At 45.1% G+C, this 16,965-nt stretch overlaps 1 protein-coding gene across 8 annotated transcripts in view; it reads left to right on the top strand.

The window, feature by feature from the left end:
- Positions 1–3,010: 3,010 nt before the first annotated feature.
- The window catches only part of LOC104553554 (probable E3 ubiquitin-protein ligase HERC3), a 55,266-nt gene continuing 41,311 nt past the window's right edge, over positions 3,011–16,965 (top strand). For 6 of the 8 annotated variants that reach the window (XR_009818357.1, XR_009818358.1, XM_061991760.1 and 3 more), the window contains exons 1-2: positions 3,090–3,265; positions 7,765–8,022. Coding sequence is in view for 6 of the 8 variants with exons in the window: in XM_061991760.1 (XP_061847744.1) it covers positions 7,797–8,022 (226 nt within the window). In the remaining 2 variants the exon portion in view is untranslated. The other 2 variants (XM_061991762.1, XM_061991761.1) reach the window with 2 other exon arrangements.

The raw sequence follows: 16,965 nt of genomic DNA, 5'->3' as shown, positions 1-16,965 counted from the left end.
TTTTAATTTGTCCTCAAATAAGCCCTGCTTTTATTAAAAAAGACCTTCAGAGGGAGCAGAGTAGAGCGCTCCTCTGTCATTTTCTGAAATGAGTTTGAGCACCAAGCTGTGTACGTTTTCTCAAGCAGTGCTCATTATAAAGTATGTAGAGGGATATAACATGTGTGAGCCTCCCAGTCAGGGATGAGTTTAAAAGGCCTTACACAGGCAACAAAAGTTTATTGAACCTGCAGCAGGAATTTTTTAGGCCACCTCTCTGGTCTGAACATCACCTGTAGAGAAGCACACAAGTCTGGCAGAGCAGGTGATGGAACCAGGGTAGATCTGGGGTGACTGACACTTCAGCAGCTTGTAAGCCATGAGAAGGAGATAGGCTGGTCAAGGGTGTTATGGATGCGCATCATGCTGGCTTTGCTGCAGAGAAGACACCACTCAGAAGTACTGCTGCCATGGAAAGTGGCAGGACCTTGCCTTGACTGGCTAATCCCCAGCTGAACCTAACTTGGCAAGGGCCAAAAAAGAAAAAAATACAAGAGTGCATTGCTTTCAGAGCAACACAGCAGCATTGATGGCCATAGAAGATTTCTCCTACCCACAGCAGCTTTCCGGCCCAGATTCCCAGACTCTGTGCAGGTAGCTTCCCTGCCATGGTGTGATCTGTGGCTAACTCTCCTCCCTCCTCACCTTGCCATACTTGTGACAAGCTCTGACAGCAGGCAGGACTGATGAGACATAAAGCATCTCCACCTCAGTGCAGCCCCAGTAAAAAGTCTGTGCTGTGGCCCTAGTTGGAGCAGCAGGCTACCAATGGTAATGAGGAACGGACGCTGGGGTAAAACCCCTACTGGAAGAAGATTTCCAGGGCAGGTCGAAGCTATCACCCTGTCTTCCTTTGCAGAGACAACTCTAATGGATAATAACTTGTATTGCCACAACATTCAGGAGACTCCACTGCATGCTTGCCCATGTGGTTCTGGACACTGGACTACTGCGTGGGGGAGGAGAGAGGCCCTTTGGAAATCAGGATAAGCTGCAGATTTTGGCATATCTGGATACCTTCAGATCTGGACTCCAGATGACCTAACCCATCAAGGAAACTCACAGCTACATGTTCTATCAAAGCGCCAACCTCGCCGTGGGCCTGCCTAGGGCAGCCCTTAGCCAGTGGCGGGGAGATGTGGACTCCAGCCTGGTCCAACCTTACCACTCCCAGGCTGGGCAGACCCATGTCGTGATGAAACCTGGGCTCTTACAAAGAACTCCACAGAAGTAGTAGCCTCCCAAAGGAGCTATGCATGCTGGATGGAGGGCAGGGACACAAACTAAATAGGTTTATTTTGGTGTCTTTAAAATCTTACCCATTTATAAAGGAGCAGCCTGGAAAGTTCTCCACTAGCTGGTTAGAAATTGGTTTAAGCAAGAGATTCTTGTCTCCTTTGGACAAAATGTAGCTCCCTCATCTAGCTCTTTATTTTCCACTTTTTTTGGTGTGTATGTACCTTCCCCTCCTTGATTACTCAATCAGGAACAAACAGAGGAAACTGAGTGTAAAGGGAAACACTGACTGTTTTGCGAAGGTCTCCAGATGATGAAATAAATAAACTAAAAAGCAAAACCAAACAGAGGAAGTGTTTTTTCCTGTTTGCTTTTAGTTATTCTAGAAGCCGCATGTGACACTGTTTAAGTTAAAGCTTGCTACATCACAGGTGCAACGTTACATTAGTGAGGAGCTCTTTTTGTGCTAAACATGCATGATCCCTGTGAAAACAGGTGGCTTTTTATCTGGCGTGTGACACAGCACATGAGGTTTGAAAACACTGCAAACTGGCAGAGGTGTCACTTGAGGGGAGGTGAACACTGTGGGCACTGGACTTGCTTTAGGGTCCTCTCCCCCTGACCCTGAGCCCTTGCAAACACCTCTATGTGATTTGCTCAAATATGACTGATGACTGTCATTTTGATGGTCTGAGCAGGATCCACCTTTTGCATTGCACTTGTGGCATGCAGAGTCTTTTTCTAATAGATGGCATTAAAATTAGATAATAATACTTGGGAGTTACCCAATTGCTTACTCGTTGGCCTCTTTCTTTTCCCCACTCTTCTCCCAGAGATTTATCCTTTGACCACAAGTATTTTCCTACGGTTGAAACTGTGTGTAAAATGTATGAGTTTCTCAGCAAAGAAAGAGGCCGTGTAAAATGCAAGGCGGAAAAGGAGAGGGGGAAAAGGAACGGACTGCTGTCTTTAATAAGTGGTATTTCGTACTTAACAAAACCAAGAGAATCATTTGATAGCCTGGAAAGCTGTTTTTCCCTCGAAATCTTCATGCAGCATAGCTTCAAACCTGGTATACTTGCGTGTGCTTAACTTTGCCTATTGACTTGTCTCTAGTGCAGCTCCTGATCATGTTAGCCAGCAAGGCTTGCTAAATCTCTGCAGTCGCAACCCTCGGCCGCGGTTTGCGGCGTGAGCTCAGCAGCCTCAGCTCTCACGGTACGTGTCTCACCGGAGCGGGAAGGCGGGCACGCCGGGCGATCGCAAGGAGCCCTGCCTTCAGGGACGGGACGTTCCCTTCCCGGGGGACGAGGCAGAAAGCGCAACACGACGTCGCCGAGGCAGCGTCGGGCCCCTCTGCCCCAGGAAGCAGGCTACAGTCACCACCGCGCGGCTTCCCCGCGCTGACCGGGCAGCCCCTCGGCACCGAGAGCCGAGCAGGTGCCGGCCCGAGCCCAGCGCGGCAGCCGGCCAGACCGAAGCCGCCTGTCGCGTTCCTTCGGGCGTGGGCTGCCCCCGTGGGCCCAGGGACAGCGCTGAGGCGGCAGCGGCGAGCAGGGAAGGATAACGGCGCCGCAAGGGCCGCAGCCGGCGGACAGTCCCCGCCTGACGGAGCGCCCCGCCCGCGCGTGGGGGGTGCGGGACGGGGCGGGGCGGGGCGCGATGCAGCGCCAGCTGCCGATTCGCGCTCCGGGGCTGGTCCCGGCCTTCCCATTGGCCGCCCCGGGCCGCCACTCGCGGCGGCGGCGGCGGCACGAGGGGCCGGACTTCCTTGTTGCCGTGGCGGCAGCGGCGGGGCCGGCGGCAGGTGAGCGGCGGGGCTGCGGCGGCTGGGAGCGCGGCATCGGCGGTAGCTGTTCGGCACGGCCGCACTGCTCGGCGCCGGTCGGAGCCCCGCCGAGGTGGGCCCGAAGCCGGGCCCGGTGCGCTGGAGTCGGGGCCTGGCGAGGCGCTGCGCGGCGAGTGCCGGCGGAGGGAAAGCACCGAAACGGTGCGTGTGGGGAGGCGGCAGCGCGAGGGTGCGCGGAGCGGCGCGGCAGCATGGCGGAGCCCCGCGGCACCCCCGCTCGCCGCCCGCCCTGGCGCAGGATGCGCGTCCCTGGGCCGATGCGGGGAGCCGGGGGCGGCCACGGGGCTCCGGCGGGAGCCGGTCGGTGCTGCCGCTGACTCAGCGCGGGGTTGCTGCCGCACGATGCCGGCGCGGGGTGGGGGTGGGAGTGGGAGCTGGGGCAGCGGGTGTTGGGGGCTGCCGCTGCTCCGTGGCGCCGAGGGGCCGGTGTGCCCGCCAGGCACCGCAGGGCTTGCGAGAAACGCCGGCTGTAGAGGGGAAGCAGCAGCAATAAGCACGAAAGGCAAGAAGGCTGTTCGTGGGGTGAAGGTAGGGAGGCGTTCTTACAGAGATGGCAGAATGGAGGTGTGGGTCTGGTGTGACTGTATTTGTCTATTTTTAAGTGTCTCCTACGGGTACACGTCTAGCTGAGGGCATGTCATTATTGAATGGAAATGCTCTGTTTCTGCTTTAACTCCTTTGCCGTTACCCTTTGCATTCTCTTGCTCTGCAGCCTGGTCGACATTGAGTTGGAGTAAAGTGAAGGCGCAAGGAAGAAGACTGGGTTTGGAGTCTTTGTGACAGAAAGAATCAGCAAATCTCTTAGTTATTGGGCAATGCTGATAAAAGGAGCACATTTTCTAGTTGACATCTCACAAACAACAGGGAAGGAAAATAACTTGTTTATTCATGCCATGCCAGTTGGCAGACCTCTTTGTTTAGAGAACATTCATCCCGAAGTGGTGCTTGTTGTAAGCACAATATTTACTTAACTAACTTTCCCAGAAAGAGTGCAGTTGGGGTCAAAGCTGTGGCTTTAGAATAGGTTTGTATGGTTGTGTATGTGTCGTGACTGTTACTAAAAAGATAAGGAGAAAGAAAGGCAAAATAAAACACATCCTGTCATGATCTTACATGCAATGTCATTATTTTACCAATCCACCAGGGCTGTTTTCTCACCAAAGGATATATACTTAGTATGTCAGCTGAGCTTTGTAATAGCAAAGGGTGGATCTTCTACCCACAATAGATTTCCTCAAAATATTCCCCACAGTGTGAAGTTTTCCTATCTCTAGATGTGCTGTGTATATCTTTCACTGTTTTGATGGTGAATTATTCCTGGAATGTCAAGTTTTGAGGATGTTGACTTGTACCTTCCCTTCCTACCCACCTCCTCCCACTCTTTTTTTTTAATTGTATATAGGGAGTCTCTGCAAATGACTAGCTTTGCTGCATTGCATCTATTCTTATCTCTAAAACGTGAATAACAAGTTGACTGTGTTGTGATCTGTGAAGAACAGGAATGTGGTTGGGTACTACAGCTCCCGTGCTTTTTGCAATCCCATTTTTAAAAGAGACTGGGAACTTTAATGCCCTAAGGGTTTGTCCTCTGAAGATAAAAATTGAACATTTTTAATTTGAGGTATATTGAGCTGAGGGCTAGGAATAACTAGTTGCTTTTATATTCATTTACCTGAAATTTTAAACCTTATCTATATTTTATATATATATACGTGTGTGTACATGCAGACACGTGTCTGTGTTAGTGCCTGCCCACAGCAGAAACTGCTTATATAATTGTTTAAGGAGGACATGCAGCTTGTAGAGGTAGTTTGCAGGGTAACATGCATTTTTACTTCCTCTGCTAATGTCAAAGAAGAGTAACTGCCTTAACCACAGTGTAAACGGAGCGTGAAATTGTCATTTGAAGCCTTGTTGTGTTTTGGGACAGAGCTCCTACTTGAACACATGATGTATGAAGATTTGCAGAAGCTTTTCGGGGGAGGACAGAAACCAAAACATTATTAAACCAGTTATATCTTTAAAAATGTGTTACTTCTTCAAAATAATTAAGAAATGTGTCTCACCAGGCCAATGGGCAATACTTAGCTGTGCTTATTCACTCAAATGGAAAGTGACTCTGTTGGTTTTTACTCTTGATGGCAAAAGTGCTACTCTGTTCCTTTGGCATAGATCAGTACAGAGATTTATCAGAAAAATGTTTGGAAGATGAGGGATGGGATTCAATGGACATGACTTAAAAAAAACCAAACACCTAACCAAAACTCTATGTAAGACCAGTTTTTATAAAGGGTCTGGCATACCTCATGGTCTGCTGTAGGGATTGTTGAACTTCAGAGTGCTTTGGAAAATGTGGTCATTAGCATGAATGAGGATTGGACTCCTCTCAAGTATCACCCTCATGTACATACACATTTCTGATAGTTTGAACTCTTACTGTTTTAAATAGTGTCATAGCTGGAGGAAAAACCATCTCGTACCAATCCCATCTCGTCCCTCTGCCCATTACAGCTCTGCCTGTTACAGCAACTTCTTGTGTGGAATATGGACACAACGAAAATATTTAAAATGCTAAAAATACTTCAATTAAAATTAGGTCTAGGAAAGGTGAATGTAGTCTATGAGGAGCAGGCTGTTCAGGAACCCTTTTAGAAAGATAGCCCAAATTAATAGTTAGCTCATGTTGTTGTACAGTGTCGTTGGAGTTCAAGTTGTATAGTGGTGAAGAAATCTGTTCAGCTGAGAGACAACATCCACTTATGCTAGCAGGGAATATGGTCTTTGGATCTACAGGTTTGCGGCTGTTGTCCGGCTTATAGCTTTGTAACAAGGTAATTCCCCAGGCTGAGAGAAATGTCAGTCCTGGATCTCAGCTGTTTCAGATGTCAGTTTTGAAATGATTTCCTGCCTTAGTGTTGCCACTTCCAGTGTTGCTTATGCTGTGGGTTGTTTTTTTGAGACAGAACTTGAAGTTCACTATAAATATAGCAGTTGTGTCATTTAAAGCACATGCACGCACTTAAATTTTACTGTGTCCCACAGCATCCCTATTCTTAGCATAGGAAATAGTGTAGCCAGCATAGAGGGTGTCTTCCATCAGGCTTTTGTGCTGAGGGTAACAGTGTACAGAATGACTGATTTAACCAGACAGAACCTTGTAACCTCCTGCATTTTCCTCTGGGTGATTTGGAGCTGGCCTGTGTGGATGTGGATGAATTGAATCATGCAGTAAAGGAGCAAGGGCTGTTGGAGATAAATGGAATTCATAGCGTGCTTTAAGCACCTAATAAGAAATCCTAGTAAACGACTTGTGGTAGGAAATTGCATCATTGCTGAAGTGCAACTGGAAAATCCAATCCTCTCTCTCTCCCTCATCCATCTCCCTGCCTCTGTGAAAGGGACTACAGCTGACAGGCAAGGATAGCAGGGTAAGAGATGAACACCCCTTTCTTAGGGCTTAGATTAGGAAGGGCTTTTATTGCTAATACCTAGAGCTTGAATTAGCACCAGGCTTTGGAAACAAACTGAATGCAAGCTGTTCCTATCTGCTCAGCGTGGGAGAAGGAATCCTCTTTCCTTGAGGAATCACTGGCGTGTCAAGGGTTACCTTTTGCTTTTCAATCCATTCTGCGCTAAGATAGTAAATGCTGCTGCTGTAAATTGCCTTAGTTTAAAACTTGACATGGTGAGCCTTAAGACTTGATGTCTCAAGTCCTCTTCTTCCCTTTCCAGAAACAGCTTTAATTGGTTTCTGGTTCAAGCAGAGGAGTTGTCAATGTCTTATTAGTGTAGCATGTTTAAGAAATAACCCAAACCTATTGAGATTAGGTCTGACAAGGGAGCCTTACTAAAAGCTTTCACATGCTGCTTCTGGAATGAGATCTTCCATTAGCATCTTCCACTGGGCACAGCACAAAAGATAGCACCAGACTGCCCGCAAGCTGCATCGATGTTATCTGACTGTTGCTGTGTGGACTGAGCTATCAGTGTGCTGCTCCACGGGAACTGCTGCTGCTTGGGAAATTCTTGCTGCAGTTTAGGGATGTGGGTATACATGCACGTTTGTTTTGCAAGTTTGGTTGAGCAAAATACTACTTAATCTGGATTTATCAGAAAGAATAGAGTTCTGCATTGGGCAGTACACCACAAATACTTATGTCTGTCTGTTCAGGTCTAGTTTGACCACCTTTGAGGTAATTTTTAAAGATTCTTTAAAAAGTGGTCCCAGATATGACACTAAATGCTAAAAGTTCAGGTTTGGACTTGTTAGTCTAAAAAGCACTACAGTTAGGTTGGAGGACTGGTTGATTTTTGGTTTTCAAAGCAGAGTTGCTTTTTCTGAAATAAAAGCTCAAGTCTGCTGGGTTTCAGAACAGTTCTACTGCCTCACAGATGGAGGTGGCCAGGGCACGAAGGTGTTAACTCAGTACTTGAGCTGGCTTGATTCCCCTTTATTTATCTATGTATTGGTGGAAATCTGTTTTTACTGGCAGTTCACAAGCCTGACAGTCGTGCAGGAAATGTGGTTTGTTTTTGTTGTTTCCACCTCCTGCTCTGATCATCTCATCTCTGTAGCATCACTTGATCGCTTGTTGAGTACTTACTTCGTTCACAAGCTTTCCTCTGTTTCTCTTGCCCAGGAAGGATACATGACTTGCTGAAAAGAGAGAAAATGCTATGCTGGGGATACTCGTCTTTTGGACAACCTGGGATAGGTAGCAACCTTCAGGTCATCATTCCTGAACCACAGGTTTATGGATTCATTCCTGACAGAAATATCAAGGAGGTGGCATGTGGAGGAAACCACTCTGTCTTCCTCTTGGAGGATGGGGAGGTTTATACCTGTGGCTTGAACACCAAAGGCCAACTGGGGCATGACTGTGAAGGAAGCAAGCCAGGTAAGTCTGCTTTTTATATGCACTTCAAACTGTCTTGAGACTGGTGGGCTGAGAAGATTATGGAAGCTGCAATGTGTTGGTTGCTCTGGAGCCGGGGCAGCTCAGAGAGCTGAAGATCACGTGTAATAACACAGTAATGATGCTGAATAATATTTAACTGGCTCTGGAAAGCTAAAGCTGAGCAGCATGTGTAGGGAGACAGGTTTGCTCAATTTGTCTGGGAAATGCATTGAAACAGGAGGTGAGCACAGGTGGTCTCGGAACAGATTATATTATTTGGCATTATGTTGCCTTTTTATAGAAGGAAAGAGACGCCATGAGTCACAAACGTCTTCTGCTTTGTCTTTCCAATTGCACTGCCTTCTTATGCTTACTCCTGTTCAGTTATTTTTGGGAATTTTATCACATCAGAGATCAGTGTTGAGTATGGTTGTAAAGAACAAACTTGCTTTTGGCCAAAAGAGTTTATAAATTTTGTTTTCCCCTCTTGGAAATGTTGACTTGTGCCTTCACCCCTTCACGCTTTCTTAATGTAGAAGAAGGTCACTGTAGCCACGTGTTCCCTGGACTTAAATTGCATTTTCTTCATTGTGTTCCAATGGGCAGAATCTGTACGTGCAGAGCCACAGGCAGCTAATGCCTCTCCATCCCAGAGTGAAGGAGTAGTTTAATTATCTGATGTTATTTTGAGAAACCCTGAAGCCTTTCATGTGGACTTTCTTTTGAATGGTGGCCTTCCAATTCACCTACCGTTTAACTTCTTGGTTTTAGAGTGTGGTAAAGGTACAGGTATTTCTATTTCCATAAGGTAACAAGAATCCCTCTGTGCATAATTAGAGCAGTAAGGTGTCTTTCCTCAAAGTGCAGGCTACCCTCTGCAGGGCTTGGAGGTTCTGTAGCACACCCTATTATTGAACAATAGAGGTATGAGATATGTACAAAAGAGCCACAGTTCCCCGTGTAGTATGTGCAAATCTGACCTGATGATTGTGCTGCTCCTTTTTTTTGTTTTTCCTGCCAGTGTATCTTTTGTCTCTCTCTCAAAATGGAGTGGTAGATGTTGGATGCTGAATATCTGTGGTGTTGGATTAGAGTTCACCTTGAGTCTGGCCTCTCTTGCTTTTCCTGTCAGTGGTTCCTAAATAATTACTAGACGATATCAGGATTATCAAGAGTGCTTAGTTCCTCGTTGTGCACAACCATTGTTCATCTTCTGAGGACTTGGAAATTTATTCCCTGGAATAAATGTGATGCTTAGTGCAAAGAAACCAAGCCTAGTGAATATTCCACCTAACCTGATGAGGATTCCTCATCCTGCAAATTGGCTAACTACTGCATTACTCTAGTGCAGAAGTCCCAGAAATATGGTGTTGTTCTGAGTGTTGTGAAGACGTGTACCATGAGAAACATCTCTAGGCTAGCCTACCCTTTACCTATAAAATAAAGCAACCGTAAGATGAGGATGAAAATGAAGGCTTCATAGTGAGTAGAAGATCAGAGCTGGAAGTTAATCTCGTGAATCCTTAATGCTGAAGCATAGACAAGTATTAACTAGGTAATCCTGCCTTCAGGTAGGGCTGCAGAAGAGGAGCAGTCTGAAATTTGGGAATAGAAATAAAATATTCTCTAGGTTTGATCCCAAGTGTCCTCCTTCTACCTCTTAAATTAAGGGACTGTCACTGTGATGTGACACCAGCTCCCAATTATTCTGCAGGCTTGACTTATTCTGATAAAGGTTCTGCAGTGCTGCTCTCTGAGGAGCCTTGAGAAACCCTGTTTCTCTGGTGACACAGCACTGCTGGCTGTGCCTGCAGTGGGGTTTCTGCCGACTGGGGTGGGTGGGAGAGATGTGCTGTAAAGCAAAGAACATCTTCCCTTTTTAGCTCATGGTGAACACTCAGCAGTCTTTATGCTATCAACAGTAAACTGAAGAAGAGTTCTGTCCCACATGCTGCTTTGTGTGGGTCTCCTGGGGCTTGTGGCAATGGGAACTGCAAGTCTTGGGTCTCCTTTGCAAATAGGAATAAGAAGAATCAAGCGCTCATCTTTCACCCTCACCTCCCCTGCATGGGATAAAAATGACCTTACACCTTCTGTATAGAAAGTCATGTCATCTATCTTGTTCTCAGTTTGCTGTGGACCTATGGATGATGTCTTATAGGAAGTGAAGATGTATGTGTGGAGCATAGAGTCCTGAACTGTTGATGAAGATGATAAAGAAGATTGTGAAGAGATGTCTGTAGTAAAGAATGGGAGAAATGCCTGCAACTGTGAGTTAAGCAGCAGTATCTTTCTAACCTCTGCCGGACAGGACAGTGTGGGCTGAAGCCTCTTTATTTTGACTGCCTTATGTCTTGATTCTGCATAACCTTGCGAGGGCAGCTAGAAGGGGCTGACCTCTGTCCAGCTCTGGAAGTGAGCAGCATCTCCTGCTGCCGGAGGCTGTGGCGCTAGACTAATTGTCCTTTCCAGGCAGTCCCTGGAGAAACCTCCATATACTTCAGAAATGCTTACCATGGCCTATAGAGTGGCTTGGTTGTTTGAGAGTAATGTCAAGACATAAAGACGTGCAGGTAGTCTTGAACCTTTTGAAGGATAGATGACTTCAGAGGAGTGGAATTATATTCTTCCTGCTGCACAGGCCTGTACTTGTAAGAGGAAACTCTCATTTAGCTCTTGTACTTTGTGTGCATGTATGTGAGGCTTATGCTGATGGCATGTTAAAAGCATCAATTAGTGTTTTTAGAATATATGATTATGTTGTTTAATCAGAGGTAGTTATTTCCCTGGATGATGTCTGCCTATGAATAAAATTCTGGGACTTTGCAATGCACTGAACATGGATATAACCCTGTTTTCCTTGCAGAGCTTGCAGGTTTTACAAATGGCTTAGAGCAGAGGAAGAGTTGTTATATTTGCAGTGAATGCTTTTGAAGACTTTGCCTCCCTTTCTTCACTTACTATGTATTACAAATACATATATTATTTTTCTCTTCTTCTGCTACCCATTTACATGTATCTGTAGAAGGAGAATTCAATTTTACTTCTCATTCATGATACAAAAATGTCCAACAACACAATTATTTTAGCAATTCCTCTTAGAAGAGTCCTTTAGACAGCACCTTTTGAAATGAAAGAAACTTTTAAATTCAAAAGCTGTACATTCTATCACATCAACTGAACTTGTGGATGTAATGCAGAGACAGGATAGCATGTGGCAAAGTGATTCTTGTGCCTCTCTGTCACAGGCAACAGAAACTACTGGGAGAGCACGTGGCACTGAAAGAGTATGAGTCTAGTAGAGATTTATTTTCTGGAAGTGTCCTTCCCTCAGACTTTATGTTGTTGAGGTAAAATTAATATTTAAGATGTCCATGAAGTTAATCCTAACTAAAAGAAGGTCTTTTCCATATAAAAGCCAACATTCGGTAATTGTCTCCAGCTCTCACTTCTGAGCTAGGGTAATCTTGAGTGAGCCACTCTGGGTTCACCAAGAGCCATCTCCCTGCATTGTAGTACTATCTACTGTTTCATTGCTCCTTTGAGTAATTGTGGTGGTTGGCAAGATGCCTGAGGAGTCTGTCCCTCTCAGGGTTGCATACCTGTCTTAATATTGAAATAATTGGTTTTCTCCCTTCTGTGCCCCATCAAGTCTGTACTTTGTGTCCCTGCAATCACTTGGCAGGGGTGCAGGGGAGTAGATGCTCTCTCAGTGTTCTCTCACTGTGACCAGGGTTAATAAAGCTGCCGTGTGACCTGTCCTAGTTTTTACTTGCATTATTACGCGCTTAGAGTCCCCAGAGTCTCTGATAATGCCTTAGGAGAAACAACTCTGCAGTCTTAGTTGTGAACTATTGAGCTGACTATTCTGCAAAATGGGTCCAAGTTTGCATTAATTTCCTGAGCAACATCAGGTGTTAATGTATACAATATATCTCTAATGGGAAGTGATAATTTTGTACTGCAATAGTTATAGGAAACACTTATTCTCTGTAACTATATCTAGATTTAATTTGAATTGATTTCCTTCAGGTCTGATATGATGTCTTGACTTCTTGTGATGATAATTAGCTAAGTGTATTTTATCTAAATATGCATCCGTAGGTTGAGAAACAAAGGCAGGCCCAGGTACCTAAGGTAAAGGCTCTTTTGGGCTTTGGGCTGAATTATAGAGGAATGTGAAATAACTAGTTGGTTGTTAGCCATTTGTAAAACTTTACAAACATGTCAGAGTCTGAAAAGTTAAACTTGTTTTGTAGTCTAGCGATTTGTTCTTTGCAAGGCGTTTGGCCTTCATTTGACTTCTGCTAGTGAGGGATCTTGGCCTTTTGTAATTAGTGTCTCAAGAGAGTTACAGGAAAATGTCTGGTGCCAAATTTGCCTCAGACTTTGATAACATACATCAGACAAAACCATGCTTTTTTACAAAATTTCATGTCTGGATATAGACGTGCAGAGTAGCATTGCTTCTGTGTGCATTGTGGATCTAGCTGCTCATAGCTGCAAGATTAGAAATATGTTCAGTCCCTTTCAAAAAGCAAGACCTCCCCCCACTTCCCCCAGGAGAACAACAAAAAAAACCACTACATGATCCAGATCCCCCGGATTTCTCTGAACTCTGTGTCCTTTATTTTCAAACATAAATCCACTTGTCCTGAATTTCAGCACAGGGTTATAGTGACTAGAGGCCTCGGTGTGATATGCCTGTAACAGCTGAGAATTCACATGTGTGACCTGCTTGGAAGGACAGTCTGTATGGATCTTTCTCTTTTAGCCTCTTCCCGATGGGTGAGAAGTCAGCCAGGAGGCCTTGGTTGCTCAGGAGGGAGGAGGAGGAGAGGTGGCAGGGTTTGTGTTTGTTGGAAGCAGCTTGCAGATGAGAAGGTATGTCTGCTTCATAGAATAGATAAAGTTGAGAGCTGCTTACAAGTAGGATGACAGTGGCAGGATGGTTATTTCCCCTTGTCTTCCTCCTCTTTGCATGAGGAGTGAAGCAAAAAAAAAAGAGCTTAAGCACCAGTAACTCCAGGAAGCTCCTCTAAGCAGGCAAGCATTTGACAGAGGACATGAGACAGTTTTGTGCCCCTATTTGAGCATGGAGCCAAGGCTCAGCAGACAACTATCGCAACACTTCCCAAGTACTGTGGTCTAGGAGAGTCCTGTTTCATGTTTGTCACACTTTCTGTACATCCCCAATGTGATACCAGAGCCACAAGCTGTAAAATGTGTGGTCCCGCCAAAGCCTGGGAGGATGTGCCTGGAAAAGTGTGGGGAGGGATGGAGAGCTAGGGGACAGAGGCTTTTGCAGAGTCAGGCCTTCAGTGTTGGCCTGCTGCAGCTGACTTGAAACTGGAAAAATAATAAAGGATTAGGACACAGTTTTATGTTTCAGTGCCTATTGTAAATGTTATTTGTCAAAAGAGTTAGATTATTAAACTGCCTACCCTTTGCAGAGTCTCAGGTATGTTCATTTGTACTCATCCCTTTCCCTCCTTTGATTGCTCACACAATCTGACCAGGCTGTTTGAGGCTGTTGTGCCTTCCCTAGTAACTGCAGCAACATCCAGTAACGTGGACTTGTGTTACAGTGTCCATCTTGGCTGAACTGGTGGAATATGGATGTCAGGATGATTCTAGGTTTCAAAATTAGAAGGCTGGACTTAAAAATTACTTCATTTGGAAACAATATGTATATGATTGAGACATAAAATCAAAGGAAGTGCTTTCCCCTTAGATATCTTAAGTATGCATGCATTGTGTCAAATTGGTTGGCTGAGGCTCTGAATAAGCCAGACGTTTATAGTGAGCTGTTTTGAACTTTGCGTGGTTTAGATCATAAGAACTGCTTTCTACCAATCCTCTCTGACACCTCAGGATTGGAAGGGCCTAAACTGAGGACAGAGAGAAGGCTCTTTAGGAAAGCCTAAACCTGTAGAAATCTGATTTCTTTTCAGGCTCTGACTATAAATTTTCTTTACTGACATGTCTGTCATGTGTTCTTGGATGTAACTCTGAAGTGCTGTCTTTAAAAACATATATATTATTGCAACCACAAGATTTCTGTCTTGATTTCACTTTTTTGAGGGTTGAAAACAAGAATGAGCTCAGGGCAGCAAGATACTGCTGTTTTTAGAATCAATACAGCCTATTTTGCTGAGGACTTAAGGGACCCTTTTAATGTTGTATGTCTTGAAAGGCAGACCTGCAGTGGGAATGACCAGCTTTTTGCCCTCTAATTGGGGATTTGTAGGGCAGTTTAGCAACCTAAACTTGCATTTATCTTATTAATATTTGTTATTCCTGTATGTGTACTATTCAGAGGCTTTCTGAAGATGCAGCAGAAATGAAAGCTGGCTGCATGCTAGGCTTGGAAGGACCATGAAACCCTGACATTGGCATGGTGTGTGGTGATAATGGCCGTCCCCATTCCTGCAACCATGCTGGTGAAGCTGAAATATGGGGAAAGATGGGCTCATGATAAAGGAGATGGGTAGCTATGCGTGTGATACGGTAAAGGGAGAAGGCAGAAAAGAAACTGGATGTGACAGACATGAGTTTTCTGAATGCCCCAATGTTTTTGTACTTGTAATAGTTAATCTACGCTGGACAGAAGGTGATGACTTCATTAAATTGAATACATAAGTAGGGCTAGGAGTCCCAGCTTCTAGGAGAGACTACAGTAGTTTGGTGGCTCTTGATACTTGAAGTTCATTGCTCTTGTCTTCAAGATGTGTTATGTGACACAACTGCAGATGAAGATATGCAATTCTTGGACAGCTTTTATATAGGTGCAAGTCTATGAATAGACATCCGATACAAGAAGTCTCTTCATACCAACTCCAAAAGTCCTGTTCTCACTTCCAATCAAGCAGCCCAGGTGCTTTTCCTCAGTTAAGAATGGTTTTCCCTTTGCCTTAATCTCCTATGTTTCTTTTGCATGAAAATATGCAGGCATGTGTTTTGAGGTAACAAAGCCTGAGTTTGGTAGAGGTGAATGCAAAGCATTCTGCATGATTTGATCTTGAAGGCTCACAAAAGTGTGTGGGGTCATCAGGATCAGTGTCCCCTTTCCTGACAGAAAAAGGTCTGGCTTATTTTTTAGTGTGTAACTGTTACATGTAAAGACTGAGTTTGATTCTGGCTCAGTGTATGATTGTTGCTTGCTCTGTTCTCTACAGACAATCGGATCTTCCAGAAGATATGTAATTGTGTCTCTGATTTTAAGTTTGACTCTATAGACACTGAGCAGCCTGATACTCCTCCTTAATGTGTATTGGAAAGAAGAATTTCTCTCTAAGATCTTGTGAAATCTCTCTTCTCAGAAGTCATATATTTTTGACACCTAAGTCTGCTAGCAGAAAACAGCAAAGCTGTGTAGAAATGCTCACTTTTAGCACTTGACGTGCCTTTCAAACAGCTGCCTGCCTATATAAACTCACCAAAAAGGAATGTACAGATCCTCATGTCTCCTTTTCTCAGAATGCCCTTAAAATCTTATAGTAGAGAAAATTAATAAAGAAACTTTTGTAAGTGTTTAACGGGACTGCATTAATTGTCTCCCTTTTCCAGTCACCGTGCTCCTTTGCAGTAAGATACTTTCACACAGTATTTGTGAACCTGACAGCGGTGTCGTTGGAAGCAAGGGCAAGGGTGCATGCTGTGCTGTACCGAGTCTGCTCTGGGCAGCTGTGGCTTTCCAAGAACATGTGGCTTTGTCCTGCTCTCATGCAAATCACTGAAGGATTGTAATAAATAGGAACAGAATGAGGAGCACACCAAGCATTTGAAAATCACAAACTTTGTCAAAACCTGGGTCTGCCACAAGTGTGGCTGCCAAGTGCAGCTACCTAGAAAATGCAGGCTCCCTTCTAGAGGAAAATACCCACGTCAATGCAAATGCTTCCTCTTGCACAAAACTATCCCAATAGTGGGAAAAAATGGCAAAATAGCATTTGTCCAGAGAGAGGCAGAAAGGGGAGCAAAGCCCTGTGGCTGGCTCATTTGGAGCGTATATGGTCTACAGCAATGCTTTTTGTCTTGAAGAGACTCTGAGGTGCTTCACTTTGAGCCCTCTGCTCAGATACAGTCACCTGCTGCAGAAGGACACTTGTACAGCAGTGATCTACAGGATTGAACACAGGAGATAAATAATAGTAAGCTCCTCTCTTAACTCCTGGGTCAGTGATTTGCTGCCTGGAGCAACTGACTGAGCCTCAAGGACAGGCTGTAGATGTTATTTGGTCTTTGAGCTTTAAGTCCATTGTAGTTTGCCAGCTTGTGTGCTGGAAGGGGCTGTGTTAAGGCAGCTGGCAAGAGAGTGGTGCTGTGTTGCGGGAGCACTGCAGGAAAGAAATGAACAGATCTTCCTTTGCAGTGCTAGTAGGTGACAGCATGGGTTTTTAATCAGAGCCGTCAGCATTACACATTGGTTGCCTTTTGTGTTTATAAAGTTGGGTCAATAGTTGCCGTGGGGCTATATTAACTCCTCCATGTGACTATCACGGACTGTAGTGAAGGGCTTATTTATTCTTGCTCTCCTTACCTGCTGTCATTAACCTTTGTCACATCTCTCCAGATTACTGTGGTTTTGCTTGGGATTTCTCAGGCAGAAATGCTGCTTTTTTTGCACTAATACCAGCACATCAAATACAGTATCCACACAAGCATCTCCCTAATTGCTCCTTCTACCCCTGGTCCATCCTCAGCGTATTACACTGAGGTCGAGCACATCCTGCCCACACTGCAGTTGCTGCCTGGGAGCTGTAGCTTTTGCTGGTGTGTGTGTGGTGGACCTTCGGGGTTTCTTAGCAGTCATGGCCCAGTGGCAGCCTCTGTGCTGCCAGTGGCTGGCAAGTCTAACCAAGTGACTATCTTTACAGGTCTCTGCAGTAACCTGAAAAGTGACTCTCTCTGGATTTCCTGAACATGCATTTTTCCTGTGTT

Source organism: Colius striatus, chromosome 3 (genome assembly GCF_028858725.1).
Source record: "Colius striatus isolate bColStr4 chromosome 3, bColStr4.1.hap1, whole genome shotgun sequence".
Lineage (NCBI taxonomy): Eukaryota > Metazoa > Chordata > Aves > Coliiformes > Coliidae > Colius > Colius striatus.
The sequence above is the reverse complement of the archived record's forward strand: the minus strand, read 5'-3'. Positions and strand labels throughout refer to the sequence as shown.